The sequence below is a fragment of the Chelonoidis abingdonii genome, chromosome 3 (genome assembly GCF_003597395.2).
Source record: "Chelonoidis abingdonii isolate Lonesome George chromosome 3, CheloAbing_2.0, whole genome shotgun sequence".
Classification (NCBI taxonomy): domain Eukaryota; kingdom Metazoa; phylum Chordata; order Testudines; family Testudinidae; genus Chelonoidis; species Chelonoidis abingdonii.
The window spans coordinates 134,212,101-134,235,102 of record NC_133771.1 but is presented as its reverse complement, the minus strand read 5'-3'; the positions used below and the strand labels follow the sequence as shown (position 1 = coordinate 134,235,102).

Sequence of the window (23,002 nt, the reverse complement as noted above, 5' to 3'; positions counted from 1 at the left end):
GAATTACTGTGCCTAGTGTGGCCACATGAAATCAAATTTATAATATCAGTTTTATAAAACCGATTTTAGCTAATTCGATATTATCCCGTAGTGTAGACGTGGCCAAAGCTTGTGTCTCTTCCCTGGACAAACATAATATATAAAATGTACAGGAACTAAAATGATAATTGATCCACTAGTTCTCCAATTGGGATTTTCAATGAAGGATCAATAACTCCTAAAAAATGTAATTCAGATTTTTAATGGTGTTAGCCAGATCCCCTTTGATTGAATTGTGAAAGAAACATTGCTTTCTGAATGCACAGAACACTAGTGACAAAGTTACCAGACAGCCAATGGAGATCTTTATACTTCTAATACAACCTAGCTAATGGTTTTAGAATACAAAAGAAAAGGACATCTCTGGAGTGATCTTCAGACTAAACAAGTCAATCTTTTATTGTAATTAGCCTCTTACAGCACTAACAAATACTAAAAAATGGTGACCTGACCAAGAGGCATTTATCTGTTTTACATCCTTTAGGAAAAACACATGGATTGATGTTAAAACGATAGATGGCTTGTTTATTGAATTCATGCAGGCCCCTTTCTTTCTTTCTTTCTTTCTTTCTTTTTTTTTAAGGGGGGGCAGAAGAGAGATTTATTTTCATAATTTTTGAAAAACAAAGACAAAAATGAGGTATGCAACATGAGGACATAATATCACTTTTAGGATCAAGATGAACATTTCTGTTTTCTGATTTTTCAATGTACAAAACCAAATTTCTACCCAAACTATGAATAATTAAAGATTGCGATTAGCAGATAAAATGAAAAATTAAACTAACCAAAAAAGGTACCATGACAGTGAGTGTAAAAAATACTCAATATTTATCGCTGAGAACACAAAAATGTTAGTATTTTTGCATGTAAACAGGTGCAAATTCTAGACACAAACGTTCTTTAAAAAAAAAAAATCACACACCAAGGTTTGCCCATTTCTGTGCTAATATCAGCAAACAAGGATTTCAGGAAATGCTGTTAACTCAAAATGTTGTGAAGTGGTTTTGTTGGTTTTTGTTGCTGTTGTTGGGGGGAGGAGGGAATTTGATTAAGCGCATATGAGAGATAATGGGTCGCATGTGGCCATGAAAAGGGTCAAATATTAGCTTCACCACACTGATACCTTTTTTTCAGTTCAATATTTTTCCCAATACATTTATTTCAGTTGTTTTCCTGGTCATTTTCAGGTACACTATAAAAAAATAAAAACAAAAAAGTTTAAAGTATACATAGTATACTTAAATAATAGATACATTTCAAATCATTTTGAGGTAAGAGCTCAGAGTTCCGTTGTGCACTTGACAAAATGTTCCATTTTCAGGAAGTGCAATTATCCAACTCCAATCAGCAACACTGTCACTATGTAAATACAAAATTCTGCTTCCAAAGGCATTTTGATGGAAGCGGCACTCAAAGAAAGGAGTAGAAATATTCTAAGAGTTTTGGCCACATTAAGTTTTGAGGCATTAAAAAAATAATAATTTTGAGATGTAACAGAAACCAAGTGTTTTCAAGACAGCTTCACTTGTGTCGCTAGCTGCATTAATGTTAGCTTTCTCTCACTGAAAGTCTTAATTTTTATCAAAGCTTTGTGTGTAAGCTCCACGGATTCATCCCATTTGTTTTTCTCTGGGCTTGTGTATGTCACCAAGTTCTCAGTATACTGCAAGATTGACTTTAGAAACCTACAAGAAATAAAAAAAATATGAAAAAGTCATTCTTAAAAAGACTTTCTAAAAGGAAGACAGACCAGACCTTGATGATGCCCGACTTGGAAATCAGGAAAAAGTAGCAGCCCCAACTTTCACATGATCATTGCTACATCACTTGCCCTTGATAAAGGGCAAGTGTGGGTGGAGAGAAAAAGACAGGGACAAGCAATAATTTTCAGAATTGCAGTTCATAGCGGTACACAAAAAAATGCAATATTATGGGACTATAGAAATACAACAGTATATAGAGGAGTTCTCTCCTACAATTTCCTTTCTTTGGCAACCAAACACTTTACAATGCCTGTGATCTCCAATCAAGTGTAGAGTGGAAATAATGAAGTTGATTACATGCTAAAATCAAAAGTTTATTATGTATTATTAATTCTGGGCTTGAATGTGAGACTATCCTCCTATTTGGGCCAATGGGAAGTCTACTAAAAATTGAAACTGTGGCTAGCTGAACCACATGTTGTAAACAAAGATTTCAGTTAGCGAGCCCCTCACCAGTCCCCCAAATTGTTACTGCAATGACAGGGGAAACAGACTGACTACCTGAGGTACCACATGATGTTAAACCGCAATGTCAATAAGGATACATAATGTAAACCAAAGGTGTTCAAAGGAGGGTGAAAACAGTCTATATTATTCGTTTATTTTAATTAAGCAAATACTATATACACTCACTTTATATACTGCTGATAATCACAAGGATTCTTCTCACAAACAGTATGGATGTTGATTAATTCCAGAATAATCAACATTAAAATCAGCCGTAACACAGGAGACAGAAATTTAATGCTAGAAATAAGCAGAAAATTGTAATAGAGGTTTTTTTTAATACAAAAAACTGTTCTTCAGATTTCCTGTTCCACCCTAAAATGGATATGGGGAGTGAAAGAAAGAATTCTGAAAGATTCATTAGTGAAAAATGGGGCAAAGATCATAGCTATGAAACTCCTGGCTACAGCACAGGAACGAATCTACATGGACACACGCCCAGAACCCCAGCCAGGGGTATTCTATCTGCTACACAAGAACCATAAACCTGGAAACCCTGGATGCCTCATCATCACAGGCATCAGCAATCTTACAGCAGGATTATCTGGACTCTCTCCTCAGACCCTACATTACCACCACTCCCAGCTATCTTCGAGATGCCACGGACTTCCTGAGGAAACTACAATGCATTGGTGACCTTCCTGAAAACACCATCCTGGCCACTACGGATGCAGAAGCGCTTTACACCAATATTCCACATGAGAATGGACTACAAGACGTCAGGAACAGTATCCCTGATGAGGCCACAGCACGCCTAGTGGCTGAGCTTTGCGATTTTGTCCTCACTCACAACTATTTCAGATTTGGGGACAACTTAGACCTTCAAGTCAGTGGCACTTCCATGGGTACCCGCATGGCCCCACAGTATGCCAACGTTTTTATGGCTGACTTAGAACAACGCTTCCTCAGCTCTTGTCCCCAAGCGCCCTTCCTCTACTTGCGCTACATTGATGACATCTTCATCATATGGACCCATGGAAAGGAGGCCCTTGAAGAATTCCACCTAAATTTCAACAATTTCCACCCCACCATCAACCTCAGCCTGGACCAGTCCACACAAGAGATCCACTTCCTGGACACTTCAGTCCAAATAAGTGATGGTTACATAAACACCACTCTATACCAGAAACCTACTGATCGTTATACTTACCTACATGCCTCCAGCTTCCATCTAGGACACATGATCCATTGTCTACAGCCAAGCTCTAAGATACAACTGAATTTGCTCCAATTCCTCAGACAGAGACAAGCACCTACAAGATCTTTATCAAGCATTCTTAAAGCTACAATACCCACCTGGGGGAAGTGAGGAAACAGATTGACAGAGCAAGACGGGTACCCAGAAATCACCTACTACAGGACAGGCCCAACAAGGAAAAACAACAGAACACCACTGGCCATCACGTACAGCTCGCAGTTAAAACCTCTCCAGCGCATTATTAACGATCTACAACCTATCCTGGAAAACGATCCCTCACTCTCACAGACCTTGGGAGGCAGGCCAGTCCTCGCTTACAGATAACCCCCCAACCTGAAGCAAATACTCACCAGCAACTACACACCACACCACAGAAACATCAACCCAGGAACCAATCCTCATAGCAAACCTCATTGCCTATTCTGTCCCCATATCTACTCTAGCAACACCATCAGAGGACCCAACCACACCATCAAGGGCTCATTCACCTACACGTCTACTAATGTCATATATGCCATCATGTGCCAGCAATGCCCCTCTGCCATGTACATTGGCCAAACCGGACAGTCCCTATGTAAAAGAATAAATGGACATAAATTGGACATCAGGAATGGTAACATACAAAAGCCAATAGGTGAACACTTCAGTCTCCCTGGACATTCTATAACAGGATTTAAAAGTAACTATTCTTGGGGAAGAAAAAAAAAAAACCCCTCAGAAACAGACTTCAAAGAGAAACAGCAGAACTAAAATTCACTTGCAAATTTAACACCATTAATTTGGGCTTGAATAGGGACTGGGAGTGGCTGGCTCATTACAAAAGCAGCTTTGCCTCTCCTGGAATTGACACCTCCTCATCTATAATTGGGAGTGGATGAAATCCACCCTGATCGAATTGGCCCTGTCAACACTGGTTCTCCGCTTGTGAGGTATTCCCCAATGCCTGCATCTGTAACTTTCACTCCATGCATCTGAAGAAGAGAGGTTTTTTACCCATGAAAGCTTATGCCCAAATAAATCTGTTAGTCTTTAAGGTGTCACCAGACTCCTTGTTGTTTTTATAGCTATGAACAATTTACAAGAAAGAAAAAAGCCACATATTTAAGTTTCCAGAGGGAAAAAAAATGCGTCAAGATAGGGTTATGGTCAGTGCTGAATTTATAATGAAAGAAGTGCCAGGGCTCAAGCAGTTTTTTACATTCATAACTGATGTGGCAAGCCCAGAGGTGCCCAGGGCTATGAACTGCCAAGCCTAGAGGGGCCGGGGCTTAGCCCCGGCAAAAATTAAGTATTGGTTATGGTTGAGAGTACATAATAATTTACATTAATACACATTTTTAGTGACACCATTAAATAAGCATATATATGACTCAGGCATTTTAGCATTTGTAATCCCAGATAAATGAAAATTCTAAAAAGTTAAAAATAATTTTAACTTTTCCTGACCCCACTCATATTTTTAAAGCTTAATCATAGAACCCAAGCAACATGCTGGTTAGGTGTTACATGAATGGAATCCTAGCCATTACTCCTGATCTGGGCCTGCATCCTATTCGATAAAATGATGAGAGAAGCAGTGATAAGATGGGGATAACCTCTGTAATTCAGCTTTAACAGACTGGAAGTTTCACTTTCTTTCCTTTTTTAGTGCTTAGGTTCATCCAAGAGAACAAACTAAAAAAACCAAACATTTAAATTACCTTTTTATTTGGACCCTAATAATTCCAGGCCAGACAAGAGAAAAATGTTAAAGATACCCAGATAAATTATTCTCTTGTTTGAGTTTTACTTGCATTAATATATTAGTGTATAACGGAAATTAGGGAAGATTCTTAACTCTAAGTAGACCAATGACACACAAACCTAGTTAGCTTTAACATTTTAGAAACAGAATATGGAAGAGTACACATGCAGAGTAAAAGGAAAGAAGTGTTCAGTTACTCTGATAAGTCCACTCTTAAAATTACCTCTTCACCTCCAAAAAAAGGAAAACAACATTAACCAACCTGTTTAACATTCGTAGATAGTTATGCCTCTGTCGCGAACGCAGTATCTTGTTTATCCACTTTTTGTATCTCATTTCAGTGCTAGCAATAACTTGATCTGACACTTGATGGCACTGTGCGCTTATCTTACGGAATACAACCAATATTTCCAGTACAGAACGTGGGCAGTACAGGGTACAAATGTGCGTACTACAGAGTTGAACCAGCAGCCTGTAAAACAGGAAAATATTTGTTTCAGTTTTCGTTAGCAGGGTTTGAAAACTGAAAGATTTCACATCCATTCCAGTGTAGCCTGAGCGAAAAAAATTCTAATCCAGATGTTTTAGAAACAGATTTACTCAGTTTCCTCGTGACTCGCCCCAACAAGAATCTTTAGCATGAGTGATTTGTATTCTCTCTCACATTACTATAAGTAATATCATATCACTAGAAGTTTGAAATGTTTCTCATTCCAGGTCAGAGCAGTAAAGAAATAATACCACAATATACAAAACTGGCCAAAAACAAACAATATATACGAATGAAACAGGAAGAGTCTGTTTTAAACCTCTCACTAATTATAGTTCAGTTCACAATACAAAAACAAAACAAAATACCATGAGCTAAATAGTAGCAGCATGCCAAGAACTAGTCTTAACATTTCACAGAATATAAATTGTAGTTTCAAAAAAAAAAAAAACCACTTACAAGCAAGATATTTTGCCATGCCAGACATAATGGTCGTAACTGTAAAAAATCTTAAACAATATTAAGATGACTCCTACTGTAATGCTTTAAAAGGGATTTTATTGCTTGTGAAAAGTGACATTAACAACAGTGGAAAACAAAGTCTTCTAACTATAAATTATGTAAACTAAAGGCAACAGAAGAGCCATCTTCAACATGCTATCCTGCCCACAGGCAATGAGCCTGATGCAAATGAGAAGAGAAAGCTGCTTTGTTTTTAAATATATTAATTAAATCAGTGGATTCTTTGAGACTGCCAGCAAGGATGCATTTCACATCAGTGGCATTGACGATTGTACTGATTTAGACACTTATCCTGTACAAACCAGGCTAAGTCCATCAGTTCATATTAACAAGCTCACTGAAGAGCCATCACAAGGAAATGACAGTAGGTCACTACTTCAAATCCAGACCAGGGCGGTAAAGAAAGATTCTATGCAAACCCTTAAGTGGGGCTTTTTAAAAATATGAAATGAAATAAGTTTCAAAATTGAAACTGAAGTAATGTGAGCTATATTTAGACCTCCCAAAAATCTCAGAAACAAAAATATATAGCAAATCTCAGCTTCTATTTCAAAGACTCAAGAAATGCAAGTTTAGCTAGCAGAGAAGTACATAGAGGTAGATGAACACTTTAGTGTCATGCACACTTGTAACACCAACCATAGCGCTAAGACTAAAATTTCTAGTGCAGAGTGTTATACAGTACCATAAAGCAGATTGAAGGTAATTTAGTCAAGTTATTGTAATAAATTTCTTGTGCATCTGTAACTATTTTCCTTCCCCACTTCTGAAATACAAGCATGGTTGTTTCTTCAAGCTGCACTAGTGGCAAAGCAAAAAGATTACAACAGCTTTCTGAACCTCTCCCCTTCATTCTGGGGACAGTTCTCTGTTGAATCCTAAAAGACTTTTAGACTGAGGAAACTACAGTATCATACAAATACACCTCTCCCCCGATATAACGCTGTCCTCGGGAGCCAAAAAATCTTACCGTGTTATAGGTGAAACTGCGTTATATCGAACTTACTTTGATCCACAAGAGTGCGCAGCCCCCCCGCCCCCGAGCGCTGCTTTACTGCGTTATATCTGAATTGTGTTATATCAGGGTAGAGGTGTACATGTGATGGTTCCAATCAAACAATGCTGCTTTATAGATAAGGGAGGGAACACTTGCCCAGCGAGCTCTCATTACTGCCCCACATTCCTTTTATTTCCAGAAGTAAATTGTATAAGGCGTGGACTCAAGGGTGAGGGAACATTAAACTTACTTCTCGCTTAGAAGATTATTCATTAGATCATCTAAAATATAGCAATTCTGGGGCAAATGGTGTTGCAACTGAGAAAGGATTTCTGTAGTCATAGAAATACAAGGACTACTTTCTGCACTTCTTTCCAACCTTAAAAACAAAGAGAAAAATTACTTTCAGAATCTTTCACAAAAATAAAGACGTGTACAGTTTACATCTTAACACAGTCAACTGAAGCAAAAGCTTTTTTCTATATGCCCACTACTACCCTGTAATCCTTTGGCTCCTTTCGTTCCATTTTACAAGCAAATTCTTGGGTTCTCCATCTTGAAAGCAAAGTCCTTTCAGTCTCTTCAGCCTCCCTATGCATCATCATCCCATCTCCTTACTTTCTTTTCCAGAATCCTGCAGCTTGCTAAATACTTCCATTATGTACAGTCAAGCTTCCTATCTTCCATCTCCTCAGGTTCCCTGCCTTCTGTCCCTTCCATATCTCCAAAACAGCCTCATAAAAATCAATAATGGCTACCTCCATGTCAAGTTCAAGAGAATTTCTCATTCTTATTCTTCCTAATCTCTCTGTTTTTATAAGGTCTCTCATCACTGTGGTATCCAAGCTTCTACCATGAGAAGTGATTTTTTAAAATCTTTTTTTTTTTGGTCTTCACAGCTAATTGCCTCTCCTTCTTCTTCCCTACTCCTCTTCAGTCCTCTGGGTTCCCTGTCTACTTTGCTAGCAGCTCCATCAATATCTTAGGGAGGAAGCAGCCACCAATCTGTTGGCATCCTTCAGGCTTCTGTTGCATTCTCTACTTGCATTATAGTCCTAGCAATATGATCATTTGCATCATTTCAGCTCTCACTATGCCAATGACATTGAAGTCTTGTTCTCCACTCTTACATGGCCTTGCAACTGTTTGAGACACCTACTCAAGCATTCCACAAATCATCTCAAACTCTGTTATTTCAAAACAGAAATAAATTCAATAGAAACCTCCATTTTTAGTTTAAATGAAGTTGCCACAGAATTCCAGGCTGCTGTACCAGATTGCTGTAATAGACAGGAAGTCCTGCCGCAGAATTTATGTCCCACTTGCTGTGGAGAATACAGGGCCTTATAAGTATGGTTTCAAGATATGATTTTTTTTAAATGGATCAGGCATACCCTGGAATTTCTTGAATTTGCTCTTCAGGCACTATAGGAAGCTCAGGCCACGAACTAATGCTCTTCATACACTCCAGCACCTAGGAAGTCAAAATACACCTTAATAAAGCCAAACTTCAATACAAGATATAGCCCATATGAGATACATTGCAACAGCAACACATTTTACTATTTTAATTTTTTAAAATCTTTTTATCTTGTAAGTCATTTGTTCAGTAATTACAATTAAGGCATGTATGTACAAGACATAAGGGTAGACAGTGCTAAAATAAACGAAAAGTTCATGCCACAATATAAACTTAAATTGCAGCCATTTCTTTCTTTCCCCATCATTTAATATGAAAGAATTAATCAGTACTATCACTGTAATGTACTTCATATCCTCACTAACTTAAAAAGTTTGTATGAAGGACCTGTCTAATACAGACCCAACTCAATAAAGAGAGAGAGAGACTATCAAGCAGTTCAGTGGTTCTCATACTGCGATCTGCAGATTACTCTCAGGGCACTGTGCTCAGTGGGGCACCACTCTGTGCTTCTGGGGCAGGGGTGCCCCTTCTCCCACTGACTTGGTCCACTGCTGCTCGCGCCTCCTTCCCTGCATGGAGCTCCCCTGGCCAAGCTGCTTCAGACCAATTAAAACTGTGATTAATCATAACTTTTTTTTAAAATCTTGTGATTAATCACAATTAATTTTGTTAATCATTTGACACCCCTAATATATAGCGACATCTCCTACTAGTTTTAGTTTAATCCAGGACATCTATGGTTTCCAAAACCCTTTTTGACCAACTGAAAAAAAAGTCTCTTAGGCAAAGGTAGCTGTAGAAGTCATAGAAATGTAGAACTGGAAGGGACCTCAGGAGGTCACATAGTCCCGTCCCCAGCACCGAGGCAGGGCCAAGGACACCTAGACCATCCCTGGCAGGTATTTGTCTAACCTGTTCTTAAAAGCTTTCAGTGACAGGGATTCTACAATAACCTCTCTTGGGAAGCCTATTCCAGTACTTAACTATCCTTATGGTTAGAAAGCTTTTCCCTAATATCTAACTCGAGCCTCAATCAAGAAAAGAAAATAAACTTTATCTACCCATGCAGTTTAACTTCCCTCAAAAGCCTAACAGTTATTCAGGACTATCAAAGCAAAAAGACAACAGTTAAACAATTTTTTAAAGATGTATGGAATGTTCACCCTCCCTGTCATATCTACATACCTGTTTCTTAAGTCGGGCAATTGGATGAAACCGAGAACGGTAGCAACTTGCACAGCTGATCAGTGGTTTAATGGCTGTGTGTTCCTAGTTTACAAAAATAAATGATAAAATATGTATTAATTTTTAAAAAAAAAAACACCCTGATCCTGTAAAGACTTATGCACACACTTAACTTTAGACATGAGACAGTCTCATTGACTTCAAAAGGGACTAGTTATATATGTTCAATTAAATGTGTCAAAGTGAAGGATCAAAGACACTAATTAGTATATTAGGTATTCAATAATTTTTTTTTAACCAATACAATTTTGTGTTAAAAAAAAGCTCCAATCTCCACTGGAATAGGACATGTTGTACCTTGACACTCTAGTAAGATGAGCTATACCTAATAAATGGAGGTTTGGCTCAGTAGAGCTTACATTAATATACTGAAATTAGGGAAAGTAATCCTAAATATCAATAGGAAATTGGGAGGAACATGCTTATTGACCATTAACACTGAAATACATGAGTTGGTAGATAATACAACTGGATATGACTCAATACAGTACATGGTCAAAACCACATTTCCATTATTGTACCAAGTTCACATTCATAGTTGTATTCGGTCAGATTTTATCTCCATAACTGATTCAGCCACGCTTTAGTGTGGGCACTTTTAAGTACTTCAATGGAAGATACTGATACACTGGAGGTAATTCAGAGTTGAGCTACCAGGGAGATAAACAGCAAGGTGGAGAGGACAAAATGAAAGTCTTAAATTAAATATATACAATTTAGGTAAAAAATTAAGCAGTGCAAGTAAAAGGGAAGAAACAAAATATTAACAAGGAGGGGTGAAAAGAACAAACCAGGTTCAATTCAGGAAGGGCAATATTGGGGACAGTTTATCTCTGTTTCATTTCAGTATTACAGAACAATGCTAGGAAAATATTTAAAGCTTAGTGTGGCACCCTCAAAAAGGTGCTGAGGGTTAAAAACAATTAAGAAAGGTGTAGCCCATAAATGGTTTTAAAATCATATTTGGCATCCAAATGATTATACATTGTTCCACTTGCACAATACCAGCTCCTACCTTAAGAGTTGCGAGCTCCTCCACTTCTGAAAATCTGCATAAAAGTGTAACTGAAAATGCAAGTATCTGATTGGCTATTTCTCTTGGAAACTCATTTAAGTTTATCTCTCCATGGCTTAAATGATCTCTTACACGTGGACCCTCTTGATGGTTCAAGAAATCCCAAAGGAATTCCTGTGGAATCATGTGTGGACAAAACCTAAGTAAATAGCACAATTCTACCGAAACCCTAATAAGCACACAGTTCTTGGGGCACAAAAGGCACTTAGGCCCATATGAAATGGAGCATTTAGAGGGGCAAGAGGAACACCTCTTAAACCCCACTTCTTTAAAAAAGGCAATTCCCATTTTGGGAAAGGTCTGAGGAGAGGTGAAAGGAAAAAAAAGAAAAACCACAACACCAACCCACAATCAACAAAAATAGCTGAAAATGACTAAATTTAAGCAAAGACTCCTGAGTCTATGCTTTATAGCTCTGGCAGATAGAGTGGAATTGAGGGTTAGAAACAATGAAGTAGTCTGGATGGCAATATGATAAACAATGGTTAAAAGGAATAAAGTCAAGATATTCATAATAAATAGCCACCTTTCTATTAAAAAAAAAAAAAAAAAAAAAAAAAAAAAAGGTAATTCCTGCTGGCAGTGAGTTTCTTGATGCCAGGTAATAAAGCCAACTCCCTAAAAAAAACAGATGTTCTCAAGTTAGGTTTCCTTTTCCACTTCAAAATTCTGTGCTGTTTTAGTTAATCTTATATTTATATGCCAAGTATTATTTTGCCTTATTCATAATGAAGCAGGATCAGGGGCACTGGACTGTAAGCTCCTGGGGATATGATCTTCTTATGTCTAAAGAATCTATTACACTCTTAGCACTACCAATTATAAATGTATTGCTAAATAAAAAGCACTTAATACACTTACCATTGAAGGCTCTCCAAGAATTAGAGGAAGCTGATTGATCTCTTTGTCATTCAGCTGTTTTGTTAGCATCTAGAAAAAAAAGCATTTGAAATTGAAGACAATTTAATGTTGAACAAACCCAAAGTTATAAAGCTAAATGAAAAATACTGACTATAGTAATAAGCATCCATAACATTAAACTAGCACCAAATCTCCATCCCGTTTTATTAGCAGTGATGGACAATCTGGGATAACAAAATATTTTGGCTTTTGGAGAGTCAAATAGGAAAGAAAGGGGTTATTATAGGCTGTTTGCTTCAGTGTACATTTGCATTTATTTCAAACAGGTGATCCTATGGAGATAAAAGAGCATATTTTGTTTTTATTAGTGACAGAAAATAAAGCTGTTTACAAGAAATTAAGTTATTAGCTACTCATCAAATAAGTAACAGGGACATACAAAATACTGCACTCTCCAGCTTTGGATTCTGTATTCCATTCTGTGACAGCTTTTGGGACCAAGCTACTTTCCTGATTTTATGTACTGCAAAGCCACTGTGCTTTGGAAATAGATCAATGTTTAGGGGTTAAAAAGAGGACTGAAAGAATTCTAGTTCATAGAAACTCTTGATTCCAAACAAACTTGCTGATCTTGGATCAAAAAAGTGCTGTATTTTAGTATGGTCACTACCAAATTAGTGGCTCCATGGCTTTTCTTCCTTGAAGTAGAATACTGAATATTAACCTCCTATACCTTCCTAAAATATACCAAATCCTATTCAATATAGGCAAGAGAGAGTTTCAACAGTTTAATTAAAAAAAATAAAAATAAAAGTGTTCTAACACAACTGGGGAAAAATCATCATGTGTGTCCCCAACATGGTGGGAAAGGCTTTACTGACCATTAGTACTAAAAAGTGAGTGTATATATAGATAAAAACAATAATGGAGTCACAATGTAGATCAATACGTTTCATGTCAGTCATGATCGCTCATTAAAGATTATAATTTATTGTTTGTATCAAGCCCCAAAGACTGGCGAGATAATATCCCTTCTTTGTACCTCACTGCTTCAGAATACTGTGTACACTTTGGAATACTTTAATGGAAAATAAATATTGATAAGATGGGGGAAATTCAGAACTGAGATACCAAGAAGATAAAGGGCTAGGAGGAAAATACAAAGAAGTGTAAACTGAGGAGCTGCCAGGAGTTTATAGATGTTGTAATGAGTCTTATTTTTCTGTCTCTGCCACCTCAGGGTCTGTGAAATCCTTTTCTCAACTTCAAAAAGTTCACGGAATTATCTTTATTTTCAAAAGACTTCAGCCAGGTCCATTTGTATGATGATAGGCATTAGTATCTTTAAATTTATTTTAGTATATTTAATCATTCCATCTTTCTCTGTGCTTGAATTCTATGAACACTCTACTGTAAAGAAATAACACATGTTCAAATAGTCCAAAAGATTTTACAGATAACTTACCTCATCAAAAGTAGTATAAAGAGAAGATGACTACAATAGAAAAAAATATCACAGTAATGATTCCATTTTCAGAAACAAAAGTGGTGACACTAACTGTATTTACAATTTGAATTTTAATCTAATCACCATGACAAACCAGAGTTGCTATAAACTGGAATCTTCCCTTTAAGGTAAGAAAAGAGGTAAACACAGCATAAGCAATTTCCCACAGTTCTTACATTCAAGTGACAATGCTACACTGTTGTACTTTTCAAACCTCTGTAAACAAACGATGAGAGCTGTCATGTGACACTCTAAAAGGCATATCAGAGGTCTACAAAAAGATCAAACTATATTGTCCACTTAAAAGCTACTTGTTTAAGTATAATAATAAACTATTTTAGGACATGCTTGAAGCTTGTTATTAGTTATTATGAAGTTACCACGGTCATAAAAAAAACCTACCTCTGCAGTTAACAGTCTATTGGGACACTTATTAACTGTGGTGAAGAGTAACCTAAGTCCAGTTTCCAGCTGAGGGAGTAACAGTATAACGCAATCAGCATACCTGCAAAATTAGTGGAATGCATGTAAGATTTTAATTTTTTTCTTTAAACACACACTGATCTTTGTGGAAGCTATACCTGTCCATAAGCACTTATTAAAATCTGTATTACAGTGGTACAAGATCAGGGTCAATTGTGCTGGGTGCTGTACAAACATACAATAAATGACAAACCTGCCCAGAAAATAGCTTATAACCTAAATAAAGACATGATGTGACAGGTTGGTGTAGCATGTAATGGGAAGGGAAGACAGAACTAACATTGCATATGATTACACAGATCCGCAAACATGCAAAGTTCACAGATTTCAATTTTTTTTTTCAATTAATTTATTATAATGCTTTGTTTTTTGGTCTCAATTTTCTGTGACTGTCATACAAACTCTTACGCTGACTTCAAAGTCTAGTTTAGAATTCTAGCGATCACTTGTCTATTGAAGAGGTCTGCTATTCTCTCATACAAGGGTTTCACATAAAGTGTAATATTTAATTTTGACTTTATGCTGCATTCTAATGAAAACAGAGTTTAATGCAAATACAAGCAAAACTGAATGCCAGGTCCATGAATTGTACACTTGCAATGAGACCAGCCTAACACGTTTAGATGCCATTAATGCTTCTGGTTCATAAAGCTTTGCAAATTAACAGATTATTCCACAAATAGCGGATGTCTACAGTAAAAAATCATTTTGAAATAAGGAAAAAAAAATGAAGGAAAATGTAATGGTGCAGTTTTGTTACCTGTGTTGCCTGAAAGCTGTTAGTGCAGCAACCCAAAATGGTAACATTGGTTTTAATACAAAACTGGATATCTTTGCTAGTTCCTCAGTTAAGGAAAGTGCTTCATGATTAATATCTACAAATCAGCAAAAACATTTGTTTAAATTAACAATATATACTGAAATATAGAGAGACTTACTGAAGAGGAATTATTCAGAGCACTTCATTCAAAAATACAAATTATTTCTGCTTAATCTGTAGAGAGATCTAACAGTTGTTCAATTATTTGGCTAAGTCTTTTAACGTCAACTAATAAAGCTGTACAGTTAAGAACGTTTAAGCTCAAAAATTGAGAAGACTGATAATAAGATGCATTACCGGTGAGCTGTTGTACAAGACAGACTAAAATAACGCATGAAGTTTTGTCATAAACAGATAGTTAAGGGTTAATGCCTCTTTTACCTGTAAAGTGTTAAGAAGTTCACCTAGCCTAGCTGACACCTGACCAGAGGAACCAATGGGGGAACAAGATGTTTCAAAAGGAAGGAGGGAAGTTTTCTTTTGTTTAGTCAGTTTCAGTTTCAGCCGGAGTGAAAAGATCAAGGAACCAGCCTCTTATCAGAGTAGTAAGTTTTAGAAAGGGATAAATAGGTTTATATTTATTTTCTTTGTAACTTGTCTTGGTACCATTAAGGGAATTATCAAATTTGGGTATTCTTGTGAGTATTAAAGTATTTGCCCAGGGGAACATCCTGTTGTCTGTGAGAGTAGCTGGTATACTAATCTCTCCCAGAGGGTTTTCTTTTACCTTTCTTTTCTTTAATTAAAAGCCTTTTTTCTTAATATCTGATTGATTTTTCCTTGTTTTTTAGATCCAAAGGGGTTGGATCTGGATCCACCAGGAGTTGGTGGGAGAAAGGAAGGGGGATGGTTAATTTCTCCTTGTTTTAAGATCCAAGGGGTCTGTATCTGTGTTCACCAGGGAATTGGGGAAGTTTCTCAAGGCTACCCAAGGAAGGGAGTGCTTGTGAATGGTGGCAGCAATACCAGATCTAAGCTGGTAGTTAAGCTTAGAAGTGTCCATGCAGGTCCCCACATCTGTACCCTAAAGTTCAGAATGGGAAAATAAAATAACGCATGAATTTTAAGAACTGGTTGCTGCCTATTGGCAAGACTAGCACTCCACAGCAAGGCAGATCTGAGTTCTGTGGCACTGTGGTGGAAGTTCTGTATCACCTTCAGATAAATTTATAAAGTGTAGGTTTTATTATTTATTTAATTTCATTAAGAGTCAGTACAGTAACCCCCCGATGACAGATTTTGCCTTCAGAGGCCTGGTCTTGGTTCCATGAGCAGAATGAGAGTCCATCTGGAAGTGGGTCAATGTAGCATAAAAGTGTCCATAACCCCCATTAAGCTGAAGGCCTTGGAGCATACTGGTGCCACCCACAGAGTGGGAGCGTTGCCCAAGGTGGGACACAGCAAGGGAATCCAAGAGCTTCCCCTCTGACAGCCTCTACTAGCCAGGTTTCTAGAGAATCCCAACAAAATAAATAAATAAAAGATGCTCGTCTCTGGCAGAAGCCCCAGGATTTGGCAGCAGTAGCACTATACCTTGCCCTCCCTTAGGACTGAATCTCCAGCTGGGTGCAGAATGAAGCCCTTCACAAGCCTACATGGGTGAATGAAACGTTGACACTGCAGAAAGTTTAAAACTTTGCAGAGGTAAAGTAGGAGATTCTTTATTACACAGTTTGTACTTTCATTATCAACAGATTAGAGCATGTACTATAACCCTTATAAAAAAGTTTAAACTTCATGGGCTTAAATGCCCAATTTAGATTTTAGACATTCTTTTTCCATTTATTTATACACATTTATTTACACTCTATTCAGTGTATTAAAATATTTCTGCACTTTACTTTCTTCATTTAACAGCAGTACACACAGATATCTTAATTAAGGGCTCAATCTAGAACTGTGGAACAGCCATTGTTTCTAATGGTAGTTTTGGGTTTACAAAGAATTCAGGAACCAATCTTAAAATGTTTATTGTTAACAATTAGATACTTGCCTGGAAAAACGTCCAACTCCTTTAAGTTAGTGAAGGCTATATAAGGTCGATGTACTAAAATGGTTTCAGTTTGCAACAGGTATATCTTTAGCAACTGGCCCAATCCTGCAGTTAAAATAAGCAGCATAGAGCAATATCTAGGGGAAATACCACAACATCACAATATGTTAGAAGAGAGAGATTGTACATATATTCCAGAAAAAAACTGATGTTTGTGGCACAGGGACATTCTGAAGAAATCTCCATGCACAAGATCTTGAGATCATTGCCTTTTTAAAGCAACAGATCCAATCCCCTCTCTCTCCCTGTCACCTGAGTGCGAACACCTAACATCTGATTAGGTGTAAGAAAACATAAGGAATTTAAAAAAAAACCCACTTTCTAACTGTGTCAGTTAGCTTTCGATCTACCCCATTCCCCTCCTTTTTGCACTTGCTTATTCCCACTGCTGCTCTAACACACAAGGCATCAGGATTCCCAAAAACAGTACTGACTCACTCACTTCCCTATCAGCACAATTAAATATTTTAAACTCAAAGTTTAACACCAAAGCAAAAACAGCTCTTGAATGAATCCCCCACTCGTCCAAACACAAAATGAAACTTGACTTGCCAACTGAGAGCTGGGAAAACCATTGGCCATGGCAATGTTATTACAAAGCAACAGTTTTAAAAAATAAAATAGTGAAATGCTGCCATGAATTTCTCCTGCACTCTGCCCTGCCTCCATTCAACCACAAATACAGATTCTGTTCACTAGTTTCATTTAGGGTTGAAATACTCAGTTGGAAGTAGATTGATGAAAAACAAGTGTTCAGAAAACCAATAGCCAGAAGACTGTGGAGGAAAATATACTCAGTTTTTAATTTCAAGAGAGAGCTATTGGTTATGCTGAATGTTCCTCTACAGCTTGCAGCCTGACAGGCAAAAAAAAGAGACATTTGGAAACACTTCACTGGTAACTTACTTTGCAGGAATTTCTTGAGGGGAAGCAAATCCATGCCACAAAATGTTACGGAGATTTAGACCACATGGAGAGCCAATGAATACTCTTAGCACATTCATCTAATTGGGATAGAGGATAATTACTACATAAGGTAATATATATTTCAACTTTTGTATGCCTTTCTACTGCTAGAAAATTTGAGACTATTTTAGCTGATATTAATATCGTCAAGGAGTGTCCTTAATCTTAGCCCCATCAAGTTGATCGATCATGGATTGCAAAACAAGCCACAAAAATAATTCACTTGTGATGCATGGCACACTCTAAAAGAAGGGTTTTTTCCCCCCCGTTTTGTTTTACATTACTCAGTTTTTTATGTTAAAAAAAAATATAGGAGCAGCCAGTCTATCACAAAAGTTACAAACTATGCTGGATCAGGATGAACAAACAAATTTTGCTCTATTTTCTAAAGAGTATAAATCCCCAGTAATTTCATATACATTAATATAGACGTATTGATGTAACAGCAGAACTTGGCCCAAGAGTTGGAACTTATTTAGTCAGGCTGGATTTTCCAGATTCACATCCACAAGAGGAAAAAAAAAAATCTCAAACTCTGCCGGTTGTTTATTTGTGAAACTTGGATTGCACATACTATCAAAACTCAAAGATCATCCTTATAAAATGTATGTTATATATTGGTTTAAACTACTGTATAAAGGCACAAACACACTAAACTTCTGAAGCAGTATCAAATAACTCATGTTTGTCTTTCCCATTATCTATTTTTAGAAGTGTAAGTTCTTTGAGCAGAAACTGTAGCTTCTCTCCTATTCACATAAAAAGCCTAGCATGATGTAAGAACTACCAGAAAAATATCATCCCCTTTTTTTTGGCCAACTGCTCTGCATCACTATGAAAAAATACTACTTCTGGGAACTTTAGAAGGCATTTCACAACAACATAGTGGCAAATTCCTTTAAAACTAAGCTGTTCTGATGTGATATTTTCTAGCTTGCATTGGACTATTATAGTTTGTAACATTGCATTCTAGAAGCCATAAACCTAAAATGTTTAAAATTTCTGTAATGTCTCATGTTAATTTTCACACAAAGATTTTTGGTTGGAGACTACACAGAATATAAGAGTACTGATACAGCATACGTACATCATCATAAAAACATATTTCCACTTAAGATTAAAATTTTAGCTAATATTCTTGCACTATTCCCTCCCTCAGTCGACTACTTGTTGTATTAAGTAACATTTGGAAAGGTATCGCAACTGTGTACATACTGCAATATTTACAAACTCTTGTTCAACTTAAGTTGTAGTTTGCTTGGAACCTAGACATCTTATAAAAGTACAATGCACCTCACATGCAGTAAGAACTGACTTCAAATACCATATACTCACCACAGATTGTCCAAACACTGCAGCAAGCTCCTGAGATGCAAGCAAATCTCTTAAAAGGAATGGACAGTCCTTACCAACTAGTAAGAAAACCTAAAAAATTAAAGCAGGATATTGTGAAATAAAGATAGATATGTCCCAATATATATTTAAATATTTTAAGTATACAACTATTTCATTTCTACATCAATATTTAGTTCAACTAATAAAACATTTAAAAAAAACCCTCTACTTTGAAGTTTCATGAGATGATAAAAAGGACAAACTGGAATAAGAAACTATCATGAATCAAATTATCTAAATCACAGAATCTTATATAGGTAGTTTCTCTGATTCCAGTGCCACTTTAATTCTAGCACTAGAAAGAACATAGACAGACATTAACTAGAAATTAAGAGGTAAATTATTTCTATAAAGAGGCAAGAATTTGGTGAGGAAGAGGCATGGCAAGAAGCTTAGTGGAGAGACTGCAGGGTACAAAAAAAGTGGTGGGGTGCGGAGGGGCCTCAACAGTGGGTTTAAGCCCACAATCCAATGGCATTTACTGGAAAAGGCTAAGTAAAGCTCATGAATTAGGACATTCATAGAAGATCCTCAACAGAGTCAAATGTAGTCACACAGTCCCATGAAGAGCCACTAACCATCTACAAATCAGATCATATGCCTAGTTTATCATTTCTCCAATACTGGAAGCCAAGGCTGGATTTTTGATGTAGTAAAGAAATTGAAGAATTCTTCAGACAGAGACCATCTTTTCTCTAGACATTATTCCAGGAATACAGGCCAGGAGTTGTGAACTTTTACTACTGAGAAATTAAATTTTAGGATACAAGGGTAAAAGCCGTGCAACAAAGGCAAATCATTCCTTGTTCTTAAAGACCTCTTTGGCCAAAAGATAGAACAAAATCGTTCTAAACTAGTGAGCACCATACAGGGAATTTGCATGAAAAGCAAAGCTAAAGGAGTAAAATTACTTCTTTTTCATGTAGAAATTGACTCTGCAAGCAGCCCAACACTCCACAGTACACTATAAAATAAGAAACCTGGAGACAAGCTTCCAGTTAGTGAATAGATTTTATTTTCAGGCTCCCAAGGGTCATACAGAGAAAGAGGTTGAGGGGCTTTTAAATCAGAAAAAAATGTTACTGTTCTAACATCCTTAACTAGTCAGCCAGTCTCCTTTAACCTTGTAATTAGGTCAAGAACAGAAGTTACCATACTGCCTTGAAATCTGTATGGCAGCTATGAGGCTTATATCTTACAGGCTGCCCTATCTATTAACACATACAACAGAATCCTAGTTTCAACTACAGTAAGATCTGCAAGCACATTTCTTAGCTTCTTAAATCAAAACTTCAGCACAACCTTAACTGTTTGCACTTACATCACCTAAGGCTCGCTCCAGACACGATGTTAGTTTCATTAAGCTAAGTGCAATTGCTGTAGCTTCCATGCTATCCAGTGCAGCAAACACTTCAAGGAGTAGCTGCGAGGTTAGAAGAGAGGGGAAAAGTTATGTTTCCCCACTATCAATGCACTAACATAAAAACTGAAGAAAGCTGTCAAACACACAAAAATACGGTTAGCTGAAATGAAGTCTCCCAAGTGTTTCTCAGTGCTTCCCCCCCGACTCATATACAAATATATAAAAAGACTTCTCTGTCCATGACACCAGATTGCAGAAAAAGTTGGCAAGATCACCACCTACAGAATCATTTTAACTCTCTGTTCATGCAGTACGCAGCCTTTGATTTCAGACACAGAAATACAATTCAACAAAAGAAGGACCCTTACAGAGAAGCAAACGAACATATCAGGCTTCACAGAAAAGCAAAGACAGCCCTACTCATCCATTGGCACAGGCCAAACACATGTAGATTTTTTGATTGTGATAACATGGATAAATTGTAGCATATTTCAGCATAGTTCTTATCCGATTACTTCACAGGATGCCAATTAGTTTCAAATTCTGAAAGCTACAGAGGGTAATTTGCTTTGCTGTTTACTTTTGTGTAATCTGGTCCCAAACTCTTCAGACAGCTGCATCATTTAAAATATTTACTGCCAATATTAGTTTTCATACCTCCGTACAGTTTGTCCACTGGAACCACAATGAGTACTGAACTTCAAACTGTTCCATGGTCAGGGATTGTAGATGCAAATGAATAGATTCACATAAAGGTCCTAACAGCTGCACACTTTTTATATAATCCACATTTTGATCTTAAAATTAAAAATAAAAGGGTGGTCAGAGCAGTCAATTTCAAAAGGTCCACTGTCTCAAATCCTGCGGAGAATGAAACTTGTTCTCATCCGGCTATATGTTTTAAAAATCAAAAGTCCCTCTCACCCTACACAGATTATTCTCCCAGGACAACAGGACACTTGTAGAAGATGGAATATGAAGGAAGGGTTACAATGGAAAACAAGACAAAAGTACCGATCCTAAATAAGGAAAGGTAAAAACTTTTTTTTTTTTAAATTTAAGATATACAAGCTAAAGGGATTTTTTTAAAGCCCTGTTCCAATGGAAGTTGGAAAAACTCATTCATATGAGAAAAAATACTTCCAGATACTTGTCTTACCTAACAACCTGAAATACAGGTAGTTGCTTCTCTCTTTCCTACATACTCTAATGAGATTTCCTGTTTGACAGTTATGAATGTCATATTCCAATATTTTGCCTCTAAGTTTTACAGATAAAAACCAACAACTTTAAATGGTGTGTTTCCCTAACATGGGCTCAGACAATTTCTTAGGTATCTAAACATTGTGTGCTTGCAAAATGCAGGAGTAGAAAGGGAGGCTGAGGTTGCAGAACTTAGTTTTAAGTGATTTCAGAAAGGTCACAGAGATAGGAATAGAACCCAGAACTCCCAGCCCCATGCCTTAACTGCAGGACCATCATTTTTGGAAGGCCAGTACATTCACTCATAAATATAAAGTGGCAAAGTGGCCAAGTGACCTGGAAGAGAGAAGCTGTATGTAACATGACAATATATAAAGTTGCTCAACAAAATATATTACAAGAATAAATGGTGCACAAGTTAAAGATGTACTGCAGAGGGCCAAGTAGAATAGTGTTTTATAATGCACTTGCCTATCATCTCTACAAGCTCCACTACAGAGATAACTAATATTATCTTGCATAAATGACATGAGAAAATGAATCATAAAACCACCATATGAGTTGTTATAATTGGCAGCCTCTCAAACAGAGGCTGGAATGATAGCTATGCTGGGATTAGGATAGAAGTTTAGTGACAAAGCTGTACAGGTTGCCTGCTACAGGTCATGCTGACCAGATTCCTAGCTCATGTCAGTGGAGTTTCACCAACTTACTTCAATGGAAAAATGTCTGAGGATATGGCCCAGTACATGTACTTTTTCTTAGCATTATATCCAGGGCCGTCCTTAGGATTTATGGTGCCCTCGGCAGGATTATTAAACTGGTGCCCCTGTGCCTAACTTGATTTGAGCAACACAAACATAAGCTTACAGTATAGGAAAACTTGCCACATGCATGTTATTAAAACCAGTTTAACTTAATTAAGCACACTGTAACGCTGATGGACTAGCACTAAAGAAGTAGCACTATAGAAAAAAATCTGATTTGACAGAATGATGCAAATAATATTTTTTTTAATTTGTCAATGTATTATTGGAAATTCATATGAAGAAGTATTGAAACAAGGATTTGTTTTTAATCAAAAGCAATCTTTCTGGCTTTTGGGGCTGCAAAAATCAGTAATAATGTCATCGTATGACAAAGACAAAGTGATGTCTTGTTCGATTGCAAGAGTAGTAAGACCAGTCAAGTGTTCCTGACTCATTGTAGAGCAGAGATAGTTTTTAAATGAGCTTTAGTTTTGAGAAACTCTGTTCTCCTGATGCTCCTGCTACAGGAATTGTCAGTAGAATACGAGTGGCAATGTACACATTAGGAGAGAGAGAGAGAGAGAGAGAGAGAGAGA

General features: G+C 37.0%; 1 protein-coding gene across 6 annotated transcripts in view; it reads right to left on the bottom strand.

Annotated features, from left to right (window-relative positions):
* The window catches only part of ERMARD (ER membrane associated RNA degradation), a 497,458-nt gene that overhangs the window by 463,902 nt on the left and 10,554 nt on the right, over positions 1-23,002 (bottom strand). Inside the window, exons 1-16 of one of the 6 annotated variants that reach the window (XR_012655580.1) lie at positions 21,112-22,603; positions 20,413-20,514; positions 19,032-19,121; positions 17,637-17,734; positions 16,671-16,807; positions 14,618-14,732; positions 13,777-13,879; positions 13,333-13,362; positions 11,868-11,936; positions 10,947-11,120; positions 9,872-9,955; positions 8,658-8,737; positions 7,514-7,642; positions 5,517-5,726; positions 2,439-2,552; positions 473-1,727 (exon numbers count right to left, since the gene is read on the bottom strand). Coding sequence is in view for 5 of the 6 variants with exons in the window: in XM_075064135.1 (XP_074920236.1) it covers positions 1,553-1,727; positions 2,439-2,552; positions 5,517-5,726; positions 7,514-7,642; positions 8,658-8,737; positions 9,872-9,955; positions 10,947-11,120; positions 11,868-11,936; positions 13,333-13,362; positions 13,777-13,879; positions 14,618-14,732; positions 16,671-16,807; positions 17,637-17,734; positions 19,032-19,121; positions 20,413-20,514; positions 21,112-21,168 (1,767 nt within the window). In the remaining variant the exon portion in view is untranslated. Of the gene's footprint in view, positions 1-408; positions 1,728-2,438; positions 2,553-5,516; positions 5,727-7,513; positions 7,643-8,657; positions 8,738-9,871; positions 9,956-10,946; positions 11,121-11,867; positions 11,937-13,332; positions 13,363-13,776; positions 13,880-14,617; positions 14,733-16,670; positions 16,808-17,636; positions 17,735-19,031; positions 19,122-20,412; positions 20,515-21,111; positions 22,605-23,002 lie in introns of those variants that run through there. The other 5 variants (XM_075064135.1, XM_075064136.1, XM_032787461.2 and 2 more) reach the window with 5 other exon arrangements.